This window comes from Martes martes (genome assembly GCF_963455335.1).
Source record: "Martes martes genome assembly, chromosome: 8".
In the NCBI taxonomy this organism is placed as follows: Eukaryota; Metazoa; Chordata; class Mammalia; order Carnivora; family Mustelidae; genus Martes; species Martes martes.
In genome coordinates this window covers 15389860-15412398 of record NC_137895.1, presented here as the reverse complement: position 1 = coordinate 15412398, position 22539 = coordinate 15389860, and the positions used below count along the sequence as shown (strand labels likewise).

General features: G+C 36.2%; 1 protein-coding gene across 1 annotated transcript in view; it reads right to left on the bottom strand.

The window, feature by feature from the left end:
- CRY1 (cryptochrome circadian regulator 1) overlaps nucleotides 1-22539 on the bottom strand; it is a 95128-nt gene that overhangs the window by 7918 nt on the left and 64671 nt on the right. Inside the window, exons 3-9 of the mRNA XM_080812460.1 lie at nucleotides 9107-9249; nucleotides 3314-3498; nucleotides 2844-2932; nucleotides 2127-2267; nucleotides 1734-2045; nucleotides 445-596; nucleotides 7-209 (exon numbers count right to left, since the gene is read on the bottom strand). Coding sequence (XP_080668586.1) covers nucleotides 7-209; nucleotides 445-596; nucleotides 1734-2045; nucleotides 2127-2267; nucleotides 2844-2932; nucleotides 3314-3498; nucleotides 9107-9249 — 1225 coding nt within the window. The remainder of the gene's footprint in view (nucleotides 1-6; nucleotides 210-444; nucleotides 597-1733; nucleotides 2046-2126; nucleotides 2268-2843; nucleotides 2933-3313; nucleotides 3499-9106; nucleotides 9250-22539) is intronic.

The window sequence follows — 22539 nt, the reverse complement described above, 5'->3', positions numbered from 1 at the left end:
ACATACCTAGTCCTCTATATCGTGAAAGCTGCTGATAGATCTGCTTCATCCTTTCAATATTTAAACGGCTTGCCTCAGCATGATTCACCATTGGTTTAGGATAATTAACTCCTATCAAACATTTGGCTACCTTTTGGATACCTTCTGGTGCATTCCAGGGATCATAGATATATTTTGCAGGGAAACCTCTTAGGACAGGCAAATAACGTCTTTTGGGAGAAGGAAGAAAAATTATAAATAAAATGAACTACAAGCAAATTATAACAAACTAATTATTAGCTATGAATGACCAAAATCAAGTCAAAACCATTTAATGATTTATTTACCCATCTCCTCATCTCTGCTGCCCATCATGAGTGGGGAAAACCTTAAGTGTTGCTTAAACATGAAAAGCTCTTCCTGGATTAGTTATTCCAAACTGAATAATAATCACCCTTGATTTACCTGATATAGTCTCCATTGGGATCTGTTCTCCTACCAAAACCAACAGGGCAATAGCAGTGAAAAAACTGTTGGAAAAAGGAACTACAAGACAGCCACATCCAACTTCCAGCATTTATGCTCCAATCTGCATCAAGCAATAATTCTTCAAATACCTTCAGAAGTAACAGTAACCAATTAGTTTGTACACATATAATTCTCAAAGCAAGCATTTTCCAGGTCTCTGTAGATCAAAAGTCAAGGCAAAGAAAATCTAGCACAGAACTGTAAAACTAAACAATCCGAAGTGGGCTCCTTGTCAATATTCTGTTCTGTAATGAGTTATTTCAGGGAAAGAAAAATATCAGTAATATAAGTGAATTTTTCTTTCTAGTCTTTGCAGTGTTATGGGGGAGGGTAAAATAATCAGTCAAGTCACTGATTCAATCAAAAAATGGAAGAAAAAGAGCAGTAAACACTTTCAAGAAAGCAAAGATGTTACCAAATAAATCACTAACAAAAACTGAGAAGCTTGGTACACTCCCCTACACATAGGGAGCACCCAAATATAAAGGACTTAAAATGCACCAGCGAAAAAGCAAAAGAAAAAAAAAAAAAAGCACTAGCATTATAGAGTTTAAATTTAGAATTCCTTGACCAAAAGGGAATTAGACTTTAAATGCCTTTTCATAAATTCATTAAGTCTATACTATACATTTACCTCATGTAAAACTTTGTATTAGGAAATACCAGAGACACAAAAGAAAAAAAAAGGATCAGAAATGGTGCTTGGATAGAGGACATCTATGATATAGGCAGACAGGTAAAAGAAGTCCTGTTATATAAACCCAAGATGATGTCTCAAAATGTAATATGCTTCACTTTACATAACAAATCATTAAAAAGTTATGACGTTGAAGTGAGGAAAATTATACATATTTTAAATTTTATAATATAAATTCACTATTTCTAAGAATTCTTGGGTAAATCCTCTTTTGTAGCAGAAATGATCACCTATAAATATGTAATCCAATGAGTCCAGAGTGTTAAATCTTATAGTTCCCTTGATGGCTAGGCTGGTTCAGTCTCTGAAATGACTTGAGGTTAATCAAACCAGTTATCACCATTTCTCCTGTCTGATTACACCATTTCTGCTCTCCAAGAGTGTGCCTGTATTACGGAATTAAATTCTTTACCTGCTGAAAAAAATTAGACTATAAATGAATCTAAGTAACAGACAACTTCTAGGAATTGTTTTAATAAGGTATAGATTCAAAATAAGACTGTGCTACATTAGTTAGAAGAATACTCACCTTCATTCCTTCTTCCCAACTAATCCACAGGTCACCTCGGGTCAGGAAGCAAGCCACTGCATGTCTGGCTAAATGGTGAATCCAACCCTCCTGACGAAGCTGTGTCATGATGGCATCAATCCATGGAAAACCTGTCCGGCCTTCTGCCCATTTTGCTAAAGCCTCAGGATTTTTATCCCAAGGAATCTGAACACAGATGGGATTTCCTTCCATTTTATCAAAGCGTGGATTATTTGTTGCTGCTGTATAGAAAAATTCACGCCATAACAGTTGCCCATAAAGGGACAGTGGAGGGGAACTGTTCTTCTTTACCTAAAGTTAAAAAGCAAAGAAGTAGGAACAGCAATTTTTAAAGAAGTATTTTGAAAAATAAGCTTCAGTTTTAGGTAATACCTTTTTGTATAGATCTGTTAGTTTGAAGTAAAACAGTCGACATGACAAACAACCAAATCGGAGATAAGGACTGAGTCCAGTAGGGCTAGCAAGCAGGGAATTTGCATTCATTCGAGGTCTTTCAAAGTTTGCCACCCAAGCCTGAAAACACAGAGAGAATTATGCTAGCTAACTGCCTTTTCCATTTAAAAAGAGTGTTTAAAACTGACCTGTTTTTTTAAAGTTACATAGTTCTTGGGGAATAAAATTTTATTACCCCAGTCACAAACATGTTTTAATAAGAAACACAACAGAATAAAAGTGAGCATTCTTTTGTTTCAGCCATCCTTGTGTAACACATACTCATATGAAATAAGTTAACCTCAAATTCCTAACACCAAGCTAAGAGCACTTTCAACCTGTCTCCTTGACACTGAGCTCAAGGTGAAATAGAAGAACTTTATCTTAGCTTCAAAGATACGGTCATCAGATACCAGCTTACATAGGAAGAACAGAAGAGATGGTATTGGTAGTAGCTAAAGAGGAAATAGTCAGTGGAGGAGGAAAAAAATATTTAAATGAGGAGATGGTTATTAATCTTCAAACAATTAGGTTTATGTTATTTTAACTATTTCTCTCAATTCTTCTTTTCAACAGTCTATTTTTTGTTTTTAAAAAGAGTGAAATTATTTTTTAAATGTCAGTTTGGAAATACAAGCATGATCTATTTTATCATACTTTTCTTTCCAAATGCCTTTCCAAACGTGTAAGTGCTTCAGTTTCTCCGCCTGGCCATACTGCAGAGGGCAAGCCATCTGTATCAAAACCTAAAAAAAAAAAAAACACAGAAAAAAGAAAAAAATATTCTTCTGGAACTAAAATAATTTTTTATGAACCACAATAATTGGGAAAAATACTTTACAGAAAAATTACGACAGTAGCATAGATATGAACTTATGGCCCTAGATAGGTCTTCACATATAAGGACATAATATGGTCTCTGTTCTTTAGGACAAACATCTTAAGGTGATTAACAGATACATCACATTTATAGAACACATAAGGTATAGATTTATCACTTCTTAGTATAAGAGATTAAGATTTTTTTTCTCCTTTCTTTCCCTCTTAATGCAAAATACTTTACATATCAAATCAGAAGTGAGATTTTCTCAGGGGTTTATTAACTCTCAAGCTTCATTTACACCTACCTAGTTCTTCTAGTGAAGGGACTCCGTATTTCTCATCATGGTCATCAGACAGAGGAGTTGTACACTTTTCTATCACTTCAGAAGTAATTGTCTCTACTGGCATCTCTAGTGGTTCCATTTTGCTGATGAGAGTCTGGAATCTTTTATAAGTAAGAGGTGGTTGTCCACCATTGAGTTCTATGATCCTATTAAAAATTTAGTAAAATGCAAAGAAAAAAAATAGTAAAATGCAGCTAGTATTAAAAAATGATAATATATTTTGATTGATAACTTCTGAAAATGCTTAAAATCAAAAAACAAAGTTAATTACTTAAGACTTCCAGGAGGATATAAGCTTCTCATATAACCAGGAAACTTATTAAAATAGCTAGTGAATCTAAAAATTATTCTCTTCATTTTCTAGACATCTGCTATGTGTCAAAAATACACAGCATGCAAATAACAAAACCTTTAAGACAAAGGGTATTATTAAGCACCATGAGTGAAAAAGAACAAGTGGTTAAGTTAGCCTAAAGACAATAACATAAAAATAATATATGTGAAAAGGTAAAAACATATTACAACTCAGTTCAAAGAGTCTCTTAATCATCAGTAAAAAACAAACCAGACCAGTATTATAGTGAGAAGCAATAAAGCAAGTCTTATTAATTAGGATTCTACATACTATATACTCTATGCTATATACTATAGTGATAATCACTTGCAACTTTCTGTTGTGCTCATCATGCCTTTGTTAAATATGTCAGTACATGTATCTTATGGACATACTTTATATTTCCCTTCTCCTTTTCAATGTACTGTTGGAATCAGTTTGCTAGTATTTTGTGAGGATATTCGTATCTATATTCATGAGAGATACTGACCTATAGTTCTCTTTTTTTATGGTGTCTTTATCTGGTTTGGTACCAGGCTGATACTGGCCTCATAGATGAATTTGGAAGTGAAATTAAGAAAACAATCTCATTTACAGTTGCACCAAAAAAACAAAATACCTAGGAATAAACTTAACCAAAGAGGTGAAAGACTTGTACTCTAAAAACTATAAAACACTGACAAAAGAAATTCAAGACAACACAAAGAAATGGAAAGACAGTCCATACTCATGGCTGAAAGAACAAATACTGATGGGATGCCTGGCTGGCTCAGTCAAAAGAATGTGCAATTCTTGATGTTGGGGGAGGGGAAGTTCCACGTTGGGTATAGAGATTACATAAATAAATAAACAAACCTAAACAAATGAACACAAAAGATATTAAAAAATTTATACACTACTCAAAGCAATATACACATTTAGTGCAACCCCTATCAAAATATCAATAGCATTGGGGTACGTGGGTGGCCCAGTGGGTTAAAGCCTCTGCCTTTGGCTCAGGTCATGATCCCAGGGTCCTGGGATCGAGCCCCACATCGGGCTCTCTGCTCAGCAGGGAGCCTGCTTCCTCTTCTCTCTCTGCCTGCCTCTCTGCCTACTTGTGATCTCTGTCAAATAAATAAATAAAATCTTTAAAAAATATATCAATAGCATTTTCCCCAGAGTTAGAACAGACAATTCTAAAGTTTATATGGAACCACAAAAGACCTTGGAGAGCCAAAGCAATCTTGAAAAAGAAAAAACATAACTGGAGGTATCACAATTCCAAATTTCAAATTACATTACAGAGTGGTAGTAATTAAAACAGCATGGTACTAGCATAAAAAGAGACATATAGGTCAGTGGAACAGAACAGAAAATCCAGAAATAAACCCACAATTACATATGGTCAGTTAATTATCAACAAAGGAAGAATGAATATACAATGGGAAAAAGTCTCTTCAACAAATGGTGTTAAGAAACTGGACAGCTATACGCAAAAGAAATGAAACTGGACCAATTTCTCACACCGTATGCAAAAATAAACTCAAAACAGATTAAAGACCTAAATGTGAGACCTGAAACCACAACAATCCTTGAAGAGAACACAGGCAGTAAGTTTCTCTGACATCAGCTGTAGCAACATTTTTCTAGATATGTCTCCTCAGGCAAGGGAAATAAAGGCAAAAATAAGCTACTGGGACTACATCAAAACAAAAAACTTCTGCAAAGAAGGAAACAATCAACAAAACTAAAAGTCAACCTACTGAATGGGAGAAGACATTTGCAAATGACATATTTGGTAAAGGGTTGGTATCCAAAATCTATAAAGAACTTATAAAACTCAACACCCCAAAAATAATCCAATTAAAAATGGGCAGAATTGGGGCACCTGGGTGGCTCAGTGGGTTAAAGCCTCTGCCTTCAGCTCAGGTCATGATCCCAGGGTCCTGGGATCGAGCCCCACGTCAGGCTCTCTGCTCAGCACGGCGCCTGCCTCCCCCTCTCTCTCTCTCTGCCTGCGCCTTTGCCTACTTGTGATCTCTCAAATAAATAAATAAAATCTTTAAAAAAAAACAATGGGCAGAACACGAGTATTTTTCCAAAGAAGACATCCAGATGGCCAAGAAACACATGAAAAGATGTTCAGTATCACTCATCATCAGGGAAATGTAAATCAAACTATAATGAGATATCATTGCATACCTGTCAGAATGGCTAAAATTAAAAACACAAGAAACAACAAATGTTCGTGAGGATGTAGAGAAAAGGGAACCTTCTTGCACTGTTGGTGGGAATGCAAATTGGTGCAATCACTGTGTAAAATGGTATGGAGGGTCCTCAAAAAGTTAGAATTACCCTAAGATCCAGTAATTGCACTACTGGATTTTTACTCCCAAAATACAAAAACACTCATTCAAAGGGATACATGCATCCCTATGTTTATAGCAGCATTATTCACAACAGTCAAACTACAGAAGCAGTCCAAGTATCCATCGATAGATGAATGGATAAAGACAATGTGGTTTGTATGTATGTGTGTATACACACACACATATGTACATGTATATATGTACACACACACACACACACACACAATGGAATATTACTCAGCCATAAAAAAGAATGAAATCAGGGTGCCTGAGTGGCTCAGTGGGTTAAGCCTCTGCCTTCCACTCAGGTCATGATCTCAGGGTCCTGGGATCGAGCCCTGTATCAGGCTCTCTGCTCAGCAGGGAGCCCACTTCCCCCCTCTCTCTCTGCCTGCCTCTCTGCCTACTTGTGATCTCTCTCCCTCTGTCAACTAAATAAATAAAATCTTTAAAAAAAAAAAAGAATGAAATCTTGCCGTTTGCAACAACAAATACAGATAGAGCTAGAGAGTATGATGCTAAGTGATTAGTCAGAGAAAGACAAATACAAAATGACTTCATATGTGGAATGCAAGAAACAAAACAAACAAGCAAGGGAGCAAAAAAAGACAAATCAAGAAACAGACTCTTAACTACAGAGAACAAACTGATGGTTACCAGAGGGGAGGTGAAGCGGGATATGGGGTAAATAGGTGATGGAGATTAAAGAGTACACTTTTATCATGATGAAAATTTTTTTTAAAAGTACATTTTTCATTATAATACATATAATTACATATAAATTATAATTTCTATGTAATTGTAATACCACAAAAACTATCCTCTCTGCTTTTAGTAATTTTGTTTCAGTGTAATACTTTGAGTTTATACACAGAGCCATAATGCAACTTATGGACAGTGATACTGCAGTGATATTATTGACACTGCTAATTATATGACTTAAGCAAAATAAAAACCTGAGAAAAATGTTTTCTGTGTGTTACATTTTTATATGATGAATTATATATGGTAAATATTCACATTCAATCCACTAAACAATCCAATTATATGCATAACACTAAATCTCCCACTCGGATGCAACTGCTCTTACCTATTTTGTCTCTGATGGGGTTTGAGACAGGCCACTCCAAAATCTTATCACTTTGGCATATTGATTACTTTGAATTAAAGTAACTTAAGAAACAGTCAGTATAAGGAGGACACTCTGAGCCTGCTCTGTCCCCCTGAAAGCAAGAAATAAGTTCCCTATGTGAAGGGTACTCTCCTAGAACCTGGAGAATAAAAGGTATCCTTATCATCAGAGACAGGGAATTCAGTCTGAGAAGGCTATATAAACTTCATACATTTGCTACCCTAAACCCAAACTTACTTAAGTGTCTTGGCATTTCTTCGCTTATTGTTTCTTTGTCTAAGAGATTTAAAAGCTGCCTGCTTTGCTCACTTCTTTGAATCTCATAAACTAGATATATGAATTTTGGGGGGATATATGAATTAAATTTATTTTTCTCCTGTTAATCTGTCTTAAGTCAATTTAATTATTAGACCAGCCAGGAGGTTAGAAGGGAAAAAGGGAAAGTCCCACCCCAAAACCTACCCCAAATATACTTCCTTCTTGATACCAGCTTCCTAAAGTTAAGAAAACTGGTAAACTAGAAGGCAAGTTTATTTTCAAGAGATATATGACTTCGACTTAATAGGAAATAAGACCACTGCCTGAAATCAAACCACAGTTTTTTCATACATTTGGAAAAATAGAATAAAACTAGTTTGTCATATAACTTATAGAATTAGCTTTACTAACTCAATAAAATGAGCAAATAACTAAAAGCAAAATAATTTAAAAGGCAAAAGTTACTACGTTAATGAATCTTGTGAACAAACCTTCAAAACTCAAAGCATATAATAACTCCTAAATTTAAACTATAATCTTTTTTGGACAAAGTATCACCAAGAGATGGTATTTCAAGATATACTTTTTAAGAAGTAAGATAGTATGCTGTTGTTCAGAGGACTACGGCTACACACAGTAGTATTACATACAATTTGCAACTGGACTTAAAATCCAGATAGACAAGACTAACACACATGAAATAAAAAAAACTTCAGACAATCATACTAAATATATCACAGCATTTCATGGTTTTATGAAATTAATATTGCTAAGAGCTCAGAAAGGCAAGACTACAGGCTGAGTTAGGACAGTCAAGGTAAATTTAGTGATACTCTTAATAGTTTGAAACTGAAACTATAAGTATTTTTGTCTTATGCACTCACACATCTGTAATTCTGGCATCTGTCACTAAGTAAAAAATCAGAGCAGTTGGGCACCTGGGTGGCTCAGTGGGTTAAGCCGCTGCCTTTGGCTCAGGTCATGATCTCAGGGTCCTGGGATCAAGTCCCACATTGGGCTCTCTGCTCGGCGGGGAGCCAGCTTCCCTCTCTCTCTCTGCCTGCCTTTCTGCCTACTTGTGATCTCTGTCAAATAAATAAATAAAAATCTTAAAAAAAAAATCAGGGACGCCTGGGTGGCTCAGTTGGTTAAGCAGCTGCCTTCGGCTCAGGTTATGATCCCAGCGTCCTGGGATCGAGTCCCACATCGGGCTCCTTGCTTGGCAGGGAGCCTGCTTCTCTCTCTGCCTCTGCCTGTGCTCGCTCACTCTCTCTCCCTTTCTCTCTCTGACAAATAAATAAATAAAATCTTTAAAAAAAAAAATCAGAGCAGTTAAATAAAATGCTAAGGGTTTGACATATTTATTTAATTCTCCCACAACTGTATTATGTATATGTTGTTACTCCCATTTAAAAAAACTGAAATCCCACAGGTTAAAACTTACTTGTCCATGTACTTTTTTTTAAATGCCCAGGGTGGAGCCTAATGTAGGGTTTGGGTTCATGATCCTGAGATCAAGACCTGAGCTGAGATCAAGAGTTGGACACTTAACCAACAGAGTCATCCAGGTGCACCCCTTGTCCATGTACTTAATACCCCTGAACTGTATACTTAAAAATGGCTGAGACAACAAATATTATGTGTATTATACCATAAAAATAAAAGAAAAAAAAACTTACTTGTCCAGGTCATATAATGTATGTGAAATTCGTACAATGACTTCCACTCCAGCTTCAGTAGCCAGTTTCTTTATAGCTGCATCTCGTTCCTTTCCGAAAGGCTCAGAATCATACTCAATTGAAAGTTTAGTAATGTTCCATTCCTAAAATACAAAAAAGGAACAAAAATGTATATAAATTTTCATAATTATTTTTCCACTATAACAATACATTCTGGGAAAAAGTGAAAAGCTTAAACCCTACATATGAAATGATTATACATAAATCAAACTTCAAATATGCAGGAAGAAACTACACAATTTATTTATTTATTTTTTAAGATTTTATTTATTTATTTGACAGACAGAGATCACAAGTAGGCAGAGAGGCAGGCGTGGGTGGGGGTGGTGGGGGGAAGCAGGCCCCCCACCGAGCAGAGAGCCTGATACGGGGCTCCATCCCAGGACCCTGGGACCACGACCTGAGCCGAAGGCAAAGGCTTTAACCCACTGAGCCACCCAGGTGCCCTGAAACTACACAATTTATAAATTCAGAATTATGTAACTAAGAAATGTATACTCAGTAGATTTTAGGCATTGTACTAGGCAGTAAACAATCTAACTAGTAATATGCTTAAAACCAGCTTCCTGTTTGCATAGCACTTTACTTTTCAAATAATTTACACTTATATGTTCTCATTTGGTCCTCAAAATAACCCCCGGTTTGGCACTTTGGCTGATACCTCCATTTGGCAGAGAAGGTTGTTTTAAAAATTTAGGGACTTGGGCGCCTGGTGGCTCAGTCAGTTAAGCATTTGCCTTCGGCTCAAGTCATGATCCCAGGGTCCTGGGATAGACTCCTGCATCGGGCTCCCTGGTCTGTGGGGAGCCTGCTTCTTCTTCTCCCTCTGTTGCTCACTCTCTGTTTCTCTGTCAAATAAATAAAATCTTAAAAAAAAAAAAGTTTAGGGATTTGCCCAAGTTCACAAAGAACCAGAATACCTGGAGGGTATTTATGTCTGCTGAATTTATATCTGCTGATTCTAAGAATTGGTCTTTCACAAACTTTTTTTTTTTTTAAGATTTTATTTATTTATTTGAGAGAAAGAGAGAGCATGAGTCGGGGAGGAGCAGAGGGAGACGCAGACTCCCCAGTGAGCAGGGAACCTGATACAATGGAGGGCTCAATTCCAGGACCCTGAGATCATGACCTGAGCCGAAGGCAAATGCTTAACTGACTGAGCCACCCACGTGCTCTTTCACAAACCTTTGATAGTTAATATGGTATATGTTGCTTTGAGGAGGTACTCTGTTTTATAATGTTTTTATTTCAGATTACCAAAAAATGTTAGCTGTGGAGATATAGAGATAGTAATAATGTCAGATATTTATTGAGTATCAGGTGCTATATTGGTAAGTTCTGTACACATCTCCTTATAGTGATTTTCAATGTAGAGACTATGACTTCAGGGAACTGTGATTTCCTGAGAGGGTAGTAACATTTTTTAATCTAAAATCTATTCTGATGTATCTTACAAGAAAAAAAAAGATCAACTGTTAAGTCTACTATTATTTAATTCACTATATGGTAACACACTAATTCTCTAAACCTGTACAGTTTAGACAAGGGCTATTCCCAATGATGAGTTAAAAAAAAAATACTACTATAAACCTTGCAGTGTATATCTTTATCTTTATGCATGCATCTTAAACATTTTTGGGCATTTGATCTATTTTTCCTAGAAATAGTTCCTTAAAAAACAACAGATAAGCATATTTAAAATTTCGATAGACACCGTCAAATTTTCCACCAGATATATTGTACTAATTCATACTCTCATCAGTAGTATACCAAAGTGCTTGCTCCCCATATACTTGCCAGTAGTATGTTACAGGTTTTTTAAAAACCAACAACACATACATATGGTATACACAGAAAAACAGTACTCATTTAAAAAAATTTCCTTTCTTGAACATCTTGAAGAATGCATACCAAACTGTCAATAGCTGTTACCTTTAAATTTAGGAGTGCAAATAAGGTAATTATATTTTATTTTACACACTGTTGCGCTATTCACATTTGTTAGTAAAATCGTGTACTGTTTTTGAAATTTAGAAATTAAAATATGACTAGGAAAGCATTATATTTGTTTTATAGTGAAGGAGTATAGAGTAGTAGTTAAAAAACAAAGGATCTAAAGTCAGACCTCCTGAGTTCAAAGACTGGCTCAACTATTTACATAAATGGCTAAACTCTTCATGTCTGCTTCTTCATCTATAAAATGGGTAGAATTTGAGTAATGTGCTTAGAGAGTACCTAGCACATAACAAACACTACGTGTTTGCTACAGTAAAATGAAAAAAAGAAATAATTATGTTACAGGGCTGAAAGATTAAATGAGATAATGCCTATAAATTCTTAAGGACATAGAACACAGTTAAATTCAATGAATGACAGCTATTATTACTAGCTATTTGTATATTTCTTTTTCTTGCAGGCTATGTTTGCTTGGTTTTCTATCACACTAAATTCTTATCTTATGGACTTGTAAGAGCTCCTTATGTTTTAATGACAGTAACCTTTCTCTGCCATATATGTTACAACTTTTTTCCCTAAATAGTAGTTTGCAATTCTATGATTTTTTTAAAATAATTTTTTAGTTTTTAGATAGAGTTTAAGATAGAGTTTAAGTCAACAATATTTTTGAAAAAGAAGGAAACATAAGTTAGACACCTAAAGATCAAGATACAGACCACATTACTAGTAAAGATGAATTGCAGAAAAATTTCAGGTTTATGGGCAGGTAAGCTTGCTAATATTTCACCCCCGAATTAAACAGATTTACCCACCCAATGATAAGCAGCCCATCTCCTGCAATATAGATTTATTGCATAGCAGAAGAGAACAGGATGTGTGCTCTCAGCAAGTGAGAAGAAAAGGTATAATCTGAGCTATACTCATACAATCTGAGCTACACTCACCTAGCTCCTTCTACTACATTCACCAGTGAAATCTTTCACTTCTTCCCTGGGGATAAATTAATGAATATCTCTCCACAAGGGGAAAAAAAAAAAAAAAGCTAGGGAAAAGAAGGTTCCTCAAACATTAAATAAATTCATTTATACATCAAATATTATAATCTTTATTACAGGCCAGATACAATGCTAGGTCCCTCCCTCTTAGAGCTTACTGAGGAAAACTAGCAACACGGAAGTAAATTTAAAAAGTAAATACATGCAGTGCCTGGGTGGCTCAGTCATTAAGCATCTGCCTTCAGCTCGAGTCATGATCCCAGGGTCCTGGGATTGAGCCCCATGTCAGGTCCCCTAGTCAGCAGGAAGTCTGCTTTCCCTCTCCCACTCCCCCTGCTTGTGTACCTGCTCTCACTGTCTCTCTTTTTCTGTCAAATAAATAAATAAAATATTTTTAAAATAAATAAATAAATAAATAAATAAAAAGTAAATACAAAATAACCATCAGAAAAAAACCAGAATGCTATGATAGAGAACATGGGAATTCAGTAAGCTGATAAGCTAATTATCTACTTTTTTCCTTCCCTAATTACGCTAGCAAGACTTTTCAGTTAGTGATAAAAGTTTATATCCTTGCTTTTCTCCTGATCTTAGGTGGAAAGCACTCATTATTTTGCCATTAAGAATCACATTAGCTATGTTTTAAATTAACAACTTTTATCACAATAGTCTTTTAAAGAAAATAGAATATATAAATATACATAACTAAAACCACCAAAAAAGTTGGTCTTTTATATTTACCCATATACTTAGTATTCTTTCCTTTCTTGCAAATTCTTTCATCCAGAATGACTTCCTTTCACCTAGCAGAACTTCCTTTAGTATTTCTTACACTACACATCTCTAGGGAATGAATTGTTCTCTGTTTCTGTCTGCCTGAAAACGCCTTCATTTTACCTTTTTAAATTTTATTTATCTATCTATCTAAGCCTATAGTACCAGGTATTCCCAGGCAGTCTCCCACCCAAGTACTAATCAGGACCAACCCTGCTTAGCTTCCGAGATCAAACAAGATCAGGAACATTCAGGGTGGTATGGCTTTAGACTCCCATCTTCTTCTTCTTCTTCTTTTTTTTTTTTTTTTTTAAAGATTTATTTATTTATTTTCAAGAGAATAGTGGGGAGGGGCAGAGAGGGAGAGAGAAATCTCTGGCAGACTCTCCACTGAGTGTGGGGTCTGATGCAGGGCTTAATCTCACTAACTTGAGATCATGATCTGAGCTGAAATCAAGAGTTGGAGCTTAACTGACTGAGCCACCAGGCACCACTACCTTCTTTTTTTTTTAAATGAATATTTTTGCTCAGTTAACAAAAATCTCTGTAGGTGTGTGTGTGTGTGTGTGTGTTTTAAGATTTATTTTTAGAGAGAGTGTGCAACTGAGGAGAGAATCAAGCAGACTCCTTGCTGAGTGAGGAGCTTGATGTGGAGCTCAATCCCACAACCCATGAGATCATGACCTGAGCTGGAACCAAGAGTTGACACAAAACCAACTGAACCACCCAGGTGTCCTCTGTGTAGTTCTTTAAAGATGTCATTCAATTACCTTCTGGACTCAACAGTGTCTGATTAAAAAGCCACCAACATTCTTTTTTTTTCTTTTTCAAAGAATGACTTATTTATTTGATAGAGGAAGAGAGAACACAAGCAGAGGGAGCTGGAGAGGGAGAAGCAGACTCCCCGCCAAGCAGGGAGCCTGATGTGGGGCTCGATCCCAGGACCCTGAGACCATGACCCAGGCTGAAGGCAGACACCTAACTGACTGAGCTATCCAGGTGCCCTGCCACAAACATTCTTATTGTGGTCCCCTGAATATGTCTTTTCACCTCTGGCTGCTTATAAAATTTTCTAACTTTGGTTTTCAGTTATTTGACTTTGATGTTGGCAAGATGTGGTTTTCTTTATATTTATGCTATTTGTGGTTTTGTTGAGCTTCTTGATACCATGGATTGATATCTTTAATTAATTTTAGAAAATTCTTAATCATTATCTCTTCAAACATCTTTTTTTTCTGTCCCAATCTCTCTCCCCTCTTTCTTCCTAGGTCTACAGTTACAGATATGTTAGGCCATTTACTATTGTTCCACAAATGCCTTTTTAAAGGTTCCCTGGTTCCCTTTTTAAAAAGACTTTCTTCTCTTTGTGCTTCAGTTGGGATAATTTCAATTGCCAGTCTTCAAGTTCACTGATTTTTCTTCTGCTCTACTCTGGAAAAGCCCACTGAATGAATTTTTCATTTCCTTCTTTTTAATAGTTTCCATTTTTATACTGAAATTATCATCTACTCATGTTTTTCACCTTTGATTAGGTTATTTAATGTCTATAACATAATCATTATAAAGTCCTTTATTCTAATCCCAACATCTGCATAAACTGTGGGACTATTTTTACTGTTTTTTTTTTTTACTTGATTGCAAATCACATTTTCCTGCTTCTTCATATGTCTTATTTTTGTATGACAAACAATGGTATAAAGAATAGAGATGGAACAAATAATATTTATCTCTAGAAAAGCACATATTCTTGGCTCTGATTGTTAGAATTTGAATTACTACAGTCTATAATGGAGGTGGGGCTTGGCTTTGTTGCTGCTTTAAATTCCATTCACCGATGGTGTTCAAATATTTTGAGGGTAGGTTCCAGGCTTTTCAACAGGGCTTAGGATTTAAGCATAGACAAGCTTCTCACTCTGCTTTACAGCCCAGTCAATATCTTTACAAACTGTGTATCTCTCTCTGCTTTGCTGTCTACCCATAAGCTCTGTGGTTGCTTCATCTTCCTCTTCTCTTTGTTTTCTAGCCCTGTCCCCTAATTTTCTGTACCTCTGGAGACATCTTTCTGTCTGTTCTGCTGTATGTCTGGAGACATCCTGCTGTCCTGTCCCAGCTTCAGTGGACTGCTACTTTGTACTAAGTGAACACCCAGTAGCACTTCAGGGAAGGATCTCTCTCAGCTCTTCTGCCTTGCCCTAGCCTTTGGTATACTGACTCGTATTCCACAAAAGCACTGCAGGAAAGAACTAGAGAAGACGTATGAACTTATCTGTGATCAGGGTTTCTTGGAACTCTAATGTGCCATGTCAGTCCACGTATGACCATGAAAAGCCTGGTAAATTTTGACTGGTTTCTTTTTACTCTCAACTATGGTGGATTCCCTTCTTTTTCTGCTGTGCCTCCATGGATATAGACATGAGTCTCTTTCCTATGAAAAGCTCATCTCTTTATGGAATTTACTTAGATTTCTCTGTGTCCTCAACTCTCTAGCCTGTTAAAAAAAACAACCTATGATTTTATGGCATATTCATTTTCTTCCCATTGTTGAGACATTTGCCTTAGCAACACATTTATGGATGTCTCCTCTAGCAAGGGAAACAAAAGCAAATTAAACTGTGGAAGTACAGCAAAATAAAAAGCTTTCACACAATGAAGGAAATCAATAAAACCAAAAGGTAATCTACTGAATAGAAGATGATATTTGTAAATAAGGGACTAATATCCAAAATATATAAAGAACTTATAAAACTCAATACCACCGCCCCCCCCAAATCTGATTAAAAATGGTCAAAGGATCCTCAGTTTGCTTCTATAGTTAAGAGTCTCTTATGGCATTAAGAAGGGCACTTGATGTAATGAGCACTGGGTGTTATTTGCAACTGATGAATCACTAAACTCTACCTCTGAAACTAATAATATACTATATGTTAATTACATTTAAATTTAAAAATGGTCAAAGAACCTAAATAGGCATTTTTCCAAAGAAAATATACAGATGGCCAACAGATACAAAAAAAGATGCTCAACATCTCTCATCATGAGGTAAATGCAAATCAAAACCACAATAAGATATCACCTCACACCACTCAATGGTCAGTATCAAAAAGACAAGAAATAATAAGTGTTGGCAAGAATGTGGAGAAAAGGGAACTCTGATGCTATGCTGGTGGGAATGCGAATGGGTGCAGCCACTGTGGAAAACAGTATGGAGGTTCCTCATAAAATTAAAAATAAAAATACCATATGATCCAGTAATTCTACTACTGGGTATTGACCCAAAGAAAATGAAAAATACTAATTGAAAAATTATACATACCTCTATGTTTGTTGCAGGAGTCTCTATAATAGTCAAGATATGGAAGCAACCTAAGTGTCCATTGATGGATAGATAAAGAAGATGTAGTGTGAGTGTATATGTGTGTGTGTGTGTGTGTGTAAACACAGAATATGGAATATTATTCGGTCACAAAAAAGAATGAGATCTTGCCATTTATAACAACATAGATAGACCCAGAGTATATTATCCTAAATAAAAAAGTCAGACAGGAAAAGACAAATATATGATTTCCTTGTATATGGAATCTAAGAAACAAAACAAATGAACAAACAAACATACCAAACACACTCTTAAATATAGAGGACAAACTGGTGGTTGCCAGAGGGGAGGTGGGAGGGAAGATGAACAAAGTAGTTGAAGGGGACTAAGAGGTATCAACTTCCAGCTTTAAAATAAGTAAGTCATGGAGATGAAAAGTACAGCATAGGGAATATCATCAGTAATATTGTATGGGGACAGATGGTGACTATACTTACGGTGAGCACTGAGTAATGTACAGAATTATTGAATCAATATGCTCTATACCTGAAACTAATATAACATTGTATGTCAATTATATTTCAATAATAAAGAAAAAAGAAAAAAAAAGATGATGTAAGTGAAATCATGTCATTCATGTACTCAAAAATCTCCACGGATCCTACCCATTTCACTCAGAGTAACATCCAAACTCCTAAATATAGTCTATAAATAAAGTTCTGTGATTGAGCCCCTCATAACCTCTCTGATCCTTCTCTCCTCTTCACTCACCGCTTCTAGCCATGCTGGTCTTCTTGCTATTCCTAAACAAGCCATGGCATACTTCCACATGAAGGCCTTTATAACTACTGTTCCCTGGAACATTCTTCCCCATGTTGCAGTGATCTTAGCAGCTCAAAATGATAGATTCTCAGAAGTCTGTCAATTAACTAGATGGTGGTTCTGTTGGTCTCACCTGGGCTTACTCATGAGTTTGCAATCAGTTGACAGCTTGGCCAGACCTAGAGGATCTGAGAGAATCTCTATCCCACATCTCAGAACTTGGTGCTGGCTACTGAGTGGCCTTTTTTTTTTTTAATTAAATTTTTTATTTATTTTCAGCGTAACAGTATTCATTGTTTTTTCACCACACACAGTGCTCCACGCAATCTGTGCCCTCCCTAATACCCACCACCTGGTTCCCCCAACCTCCCACCCCCCGCCCCTTCAAAGCCCTCAGGTTGTTTTTCAGAGTCTGTAGTCTCTCATGGTTCACCTCCCCTTCCAATTTCCCTCAACTCCCTTCTCCTCTCCATCTACCCTTGTCCTCTATATTATTTGTTATGCTCCACAAATAAGTTAAACCATATGATACTTGACTCTCTCTGTTTGACTTATTTCACTCAGCATAATCTCTTCCAGTCCTGTCCATGTTGCTACAAAAGTTGGGTATTCGTCCTTTCTGATGGAGGCATAATACTCCATAGTGTATATGGACCACATCTTCCTTATCCATTCGTCCATCGAAGGGCATCTTGGTTCTTTCCACAGTTTGGCGACCGTGGCCATTGCTGCTGTAAACATTGGGGTACAGATGGCCCTTCTTTTCACTACATCTGTATCTTTGGGGTAAATACCCAGTAGTGCAATTGTAGGGTCATAGGGAAGCTCTATTTTTAATTTCCTGAGGAATCTCCACACTGTTCTCCAAAGTGGCTGCACCAGTTTGCATTCCCACCAACAGTGTAAGAGGGTTCCCCTTTCTCCACATCCTCTCCAACACACGTTGTTTCCTGTCTTGCTAATTTTGGCCATTCTAACTGGTGTAAGGTGGTATCTCAATGTGGTTTGATTTGAATCTCCCTGATGGCTAGTGATGATGAACATTTTTTCATGTGTCTGGTAGCCATTTGTATGTCTTCATTGGAGAAGTGTCTGTTCATATCTTCTGCCCATTTTTTAATATGATTGTCTGTTTTGTGTGTGTTGAGTTTGAGGAGTTCTTTATAGATCCTGGATATCAGCCTTTTGTCTGTACTGTCATTTGCAAATATCTTCTCCCATTCCGTGGGTTGCCTCTTTTTTTTGTTGACTGTTTCTTTTGCTGTGCAGAAGCTTTTGATACTGAGTGGCCTTTTATCTCTACATGGCCCCCACAATCTGTTATTGTAGCCCACATTCCCTGCATGACACAAGAAGCATTCTAAAAGGGCAAAGGCAGAAGCTTCAAAGTTGCTCGAACTTTAGGATTTGGAACTCAATGACTTTCTTGTCAGTTGGTCAAAATGAGTTATATGGCCAACCCAGATTTAAACTCAACCTTTTGATGGAACAAGGTGCAAAATGTTGTGAATTCACAGTATCACACCCCAGATACTTGCATGGCTCAGTCCTTCACATGTTTGCTCATATGTCATCTTAGAAGTGAGGCCTTCCATGATTCCATATAAAGTCATTACCCTTACCTCCCCTTGGCATTTAATATCCCACACTTCATTTTAGCACCTACCACCACCTGACATTGCATATTTGCTTGTTTATTATCTGCCTCCGTCCCACTATCATTTAAGCTCCGCCAAAGTAGGAATGTCTTCTATTTGGTTCACTAGTATATCTGCACCACCTTGAACTCTGCCTTGTACATAGTTGGCACTCAATCAATCAATATCTGTTGAATGAATTCTCTTATTCAAATGAGCATGTGCTATAAAATAGTAAGGCAAGAATCCAAAATAACTCAAAAAGCGTAATACAAATTTTATGCATGTAAAATATTAGTGGCTTTAGATGTTCTTTGATTTATTCTATGATTTTGAACAGAACATTTTGTTACACTTCAGTGAGTCCATCTATAAAGACTTTAGTCCCTGTTTCTTGGATATAATGAGAAAGTTTTAATGTTTAAACTCTTCATTAAAAGGTTCTGCTGGGCCTAGAATGTACATGGTCTTGGTAGCTTACCATATGTGGAAGCTGCAAGATTTAACTGCATAATAATAATAATTTATGTAAGATTCATGAGATTAATAGTGTATCCAAGTTTTGCATACATTAGTGTCTGCTAAGTTTATCATTTCTTCAGAACATAAAAAGAAGTTTAAAAAAAAAGTCCTATATTAAGTTCAGAATTTAACTGGGAAAAATTCTAAGCAGAAAACACATCAGGGCGCCTGGGTGGCTCAGTTGGTTAAGCCGCTGCCTTCGGCTCAGGTCATGATCCCCGGGTCGTGGGATCAAGTCCCGCATCAGGCTCCTTGCTCAGTGGAGAGCCTGCTTCTCTCTCTGCCTCTGCCTGCCTCTCTTCCTGCTTGTGCTCTCTCTCTCTCTGAGATAAATAAATAAATAAAATCTTTAAAAAAAAAAAAAAAGAAAACACATCAGAAGAAACAACAGTTTATCAGACATATATGTAAATATGTGCTTACAAAAAAAGTAAAAATGCTCTGACCCCATCTCTAAATCTACTCAATATAAATAGAATAAGGAAATCCTATAGAGAGGAGAAGATATATACTAGACCATCAGTACGGGAACCACTCTCACCACCCCAATCAACAAAAGCACTGTTATCAGGTTTAAAACAGTTTCACCTCCCAAGTGGGAAACAGGATTACTCACGTATTAAAAATTCTATTTTCTGTACTAGAATAAGAAAACCAGAGACAGTAATGTAAATCAGTCAGCTGGTTACCGACAAAAGAATCTTTTCCCTTAGAGGAAAAGGGTGTGAGGCTGAAGGGGTGGGAAGGAGACCTGCTTTTTATTGTATATCCTTTTAGGCTCTTTTTTAGACACATGCATATAGCACCTCTTGACAAAAAGTAAAAATAAAAACACCAATGTAATAAAAAAAGGAATTAATTCCCTCTGTGGCTCTAGACCTAATATATAATCTGAAAGGAAGTTTTCATAAGTGGTATTTTACATAGTATGTAGCCCAAGGAAAAATCAGAATAAAATGGTAAGCACTTGATGTGCTTTATGTGTTACATGCATCTGTATTTTATGGCCCATGTGGAAATCACTGCTTCTCTGCCCAACTGACAAAGACTGGGACAACATCTAAATGCAAAAGATAGTTTAATCCAATAATGTTAATTTAGGTAAAAGAAAGCTCAAAACAAAGAACATAAAAGATATGCTGACTTAAAACAATTTTTTTAAAACAAGTAAATACAAGTTTTGTGATTGTATTTTTTTGTCGTAATTCCATTACAGTTAACATACACTGTTACATTAGTTTCAGGAGTACAATACAGTGATTCAACAATTCTAAACATCACCAGTGCTCATCACAAGGGCACTCCTTAATCCCCATGACTTATTTCACCCAGGCCCTTACCCCAGGCCTTCTCTGGTAACCATCAGTTTGTTCTCTATAGTTAAGAGTCTGTTTTTGATCCCTCTCTTTCTCTTTTTTCCTTTGCTCATTTATTTTGTTTCTTAAATTCCACATATGAATGACATCAGATGGCATTTGTCTCTTTCTCACTTGCTTCGCTTATTAGCATTATACTCACCAGCTCCATTCATGTTGTTGGAAATGGCAAAATTTCATTCTTTTTAATGACTGAATAATATTCCACTGTATACAGACACCACAACTTCTTCATCCATTCATCTATCAATGGACACTTAGGCTCTTCCATACTTTGGCTATTGTAAAAAATGCTGCTATATATGTAGGGGTGCATATATGCCTTTGAATTAGTGTTTTTATATTTTTTGTGTAAATACCTAGTAGTGCAATTAATGGATTATAGGATAGTTCTAGTTTTACTTTTGAGGAATTTCTATATAGTTTACCATAGCTGGCTGCACCAGTTTGCATTCCCACCAACAGTGTAAGAGGGTTCCTTTTTCTCCATATTCTTAAAACAGTTGTTGTTTAAGTTTTGTTATTTTAAAGCAACTAAAGTCCTCTTAGGCTTCATTTTACTTATACCACATGGACTCAGAGATACATACACTTTTACACTCATGAGTTATTGATAAACTATTACACCATTGTTTCTGATGTGCTTTCTATTCAGAATTCTTACATGTACCTAAAGTTAAATTCTGACTCTAAGTAGCCATAGTAGTAAAACATACTTTAATAAAGTAAATCTTCACTAGCCAAAACTGTTGCATTAGTGAAATCCTGAACATTAATACCAGTGAAAAAGATTAGGTAGTGTTATTTGACTCCCAGCACTGGGAACACTTTCATTCAAGGAAAGGAACTATGCTCTTCTGCATTAGAAATAGGAACATTACTATCAAAAAAATTTGATGAATCAAATAGCTGCAAAAAAAAAAAAAAGCAGATATACATTAGGAATTCTAACAGTAGGAAAGAGAAAGGGATGGATAAAAAAGACAAAACTAGGAATCAGCTTCTGGTCTGAGCACTTCCATGTGCTAGCTGTGTGACCTTAGTCAACTCTTTTAACCTCTCCAGGACTAATTTTTTCAATTGGGAAAAAAAGAAATGAGACATAAGATCAGGAGATTTAAGATTCTACCAAGTTAAAAAAAAAAAAAAACCATAAAACTACAGTTTTGTATTATTAGTAGCTTGTTGTTCATTATAGCCCTTGGACCCAAAAAGTCCTCTTCTAAGAATTACCCCAAAAATGTACTAGCACATGTGAGCAAAGATATTTGTATTTGGACAGGGATGTTCACTGACAGCATTATCTGTATTAGCAAAGGCCTGTGGAAAATGACCAAATGTTCAGTAGAAAGCTTGTTAAAGAAATCATAGCATACCTACACAATGGAATACTATGAAGCCATTTAAAAGACTGAGGGAGGGGTGCCTGGGTGGCTCAGTGGGTTAAGCCTCTGCCTTCGGCTCGGGTCATGATCTCAGGGTCCTGGGATCGAGTCCCGCATCGGGCTCTCTGCTAGGCAGGGAGCCTGCTTCCCCCTCTCTCTCTGCCTGCCTCTCTGCCTACTTGTGACCTCTCTCTGTCAAATAAATAAAATCTTAAAAAAAAATAAAAATTAAAAAAAAAAAAAAAGACTGAGGGAGCAGTAGGAAACAACCTCTAAAATACATGGCCATGTGACTAAAGCATGACACAGATGGTGTAAAATATAGTGCATTCTTACCTTTATTATTAAAGGGGGGGATGGTAACATACACAAAAATGCAAATTTATATATATAGATGGATCTACAGGTATTATATATACATATTATATTATATATAATGTGTTAAATACATACATATAGATACATGCACATATATATTCTTACTAATGCAAAAAATATTTGTAATGCATATACAAGAAACAGGTAGTAGTTGTTGCTTCTGGGGGGGGAAACCAGCAGTTTAAGGCAGAAGAAAGATTTACGTTTTCATTGCA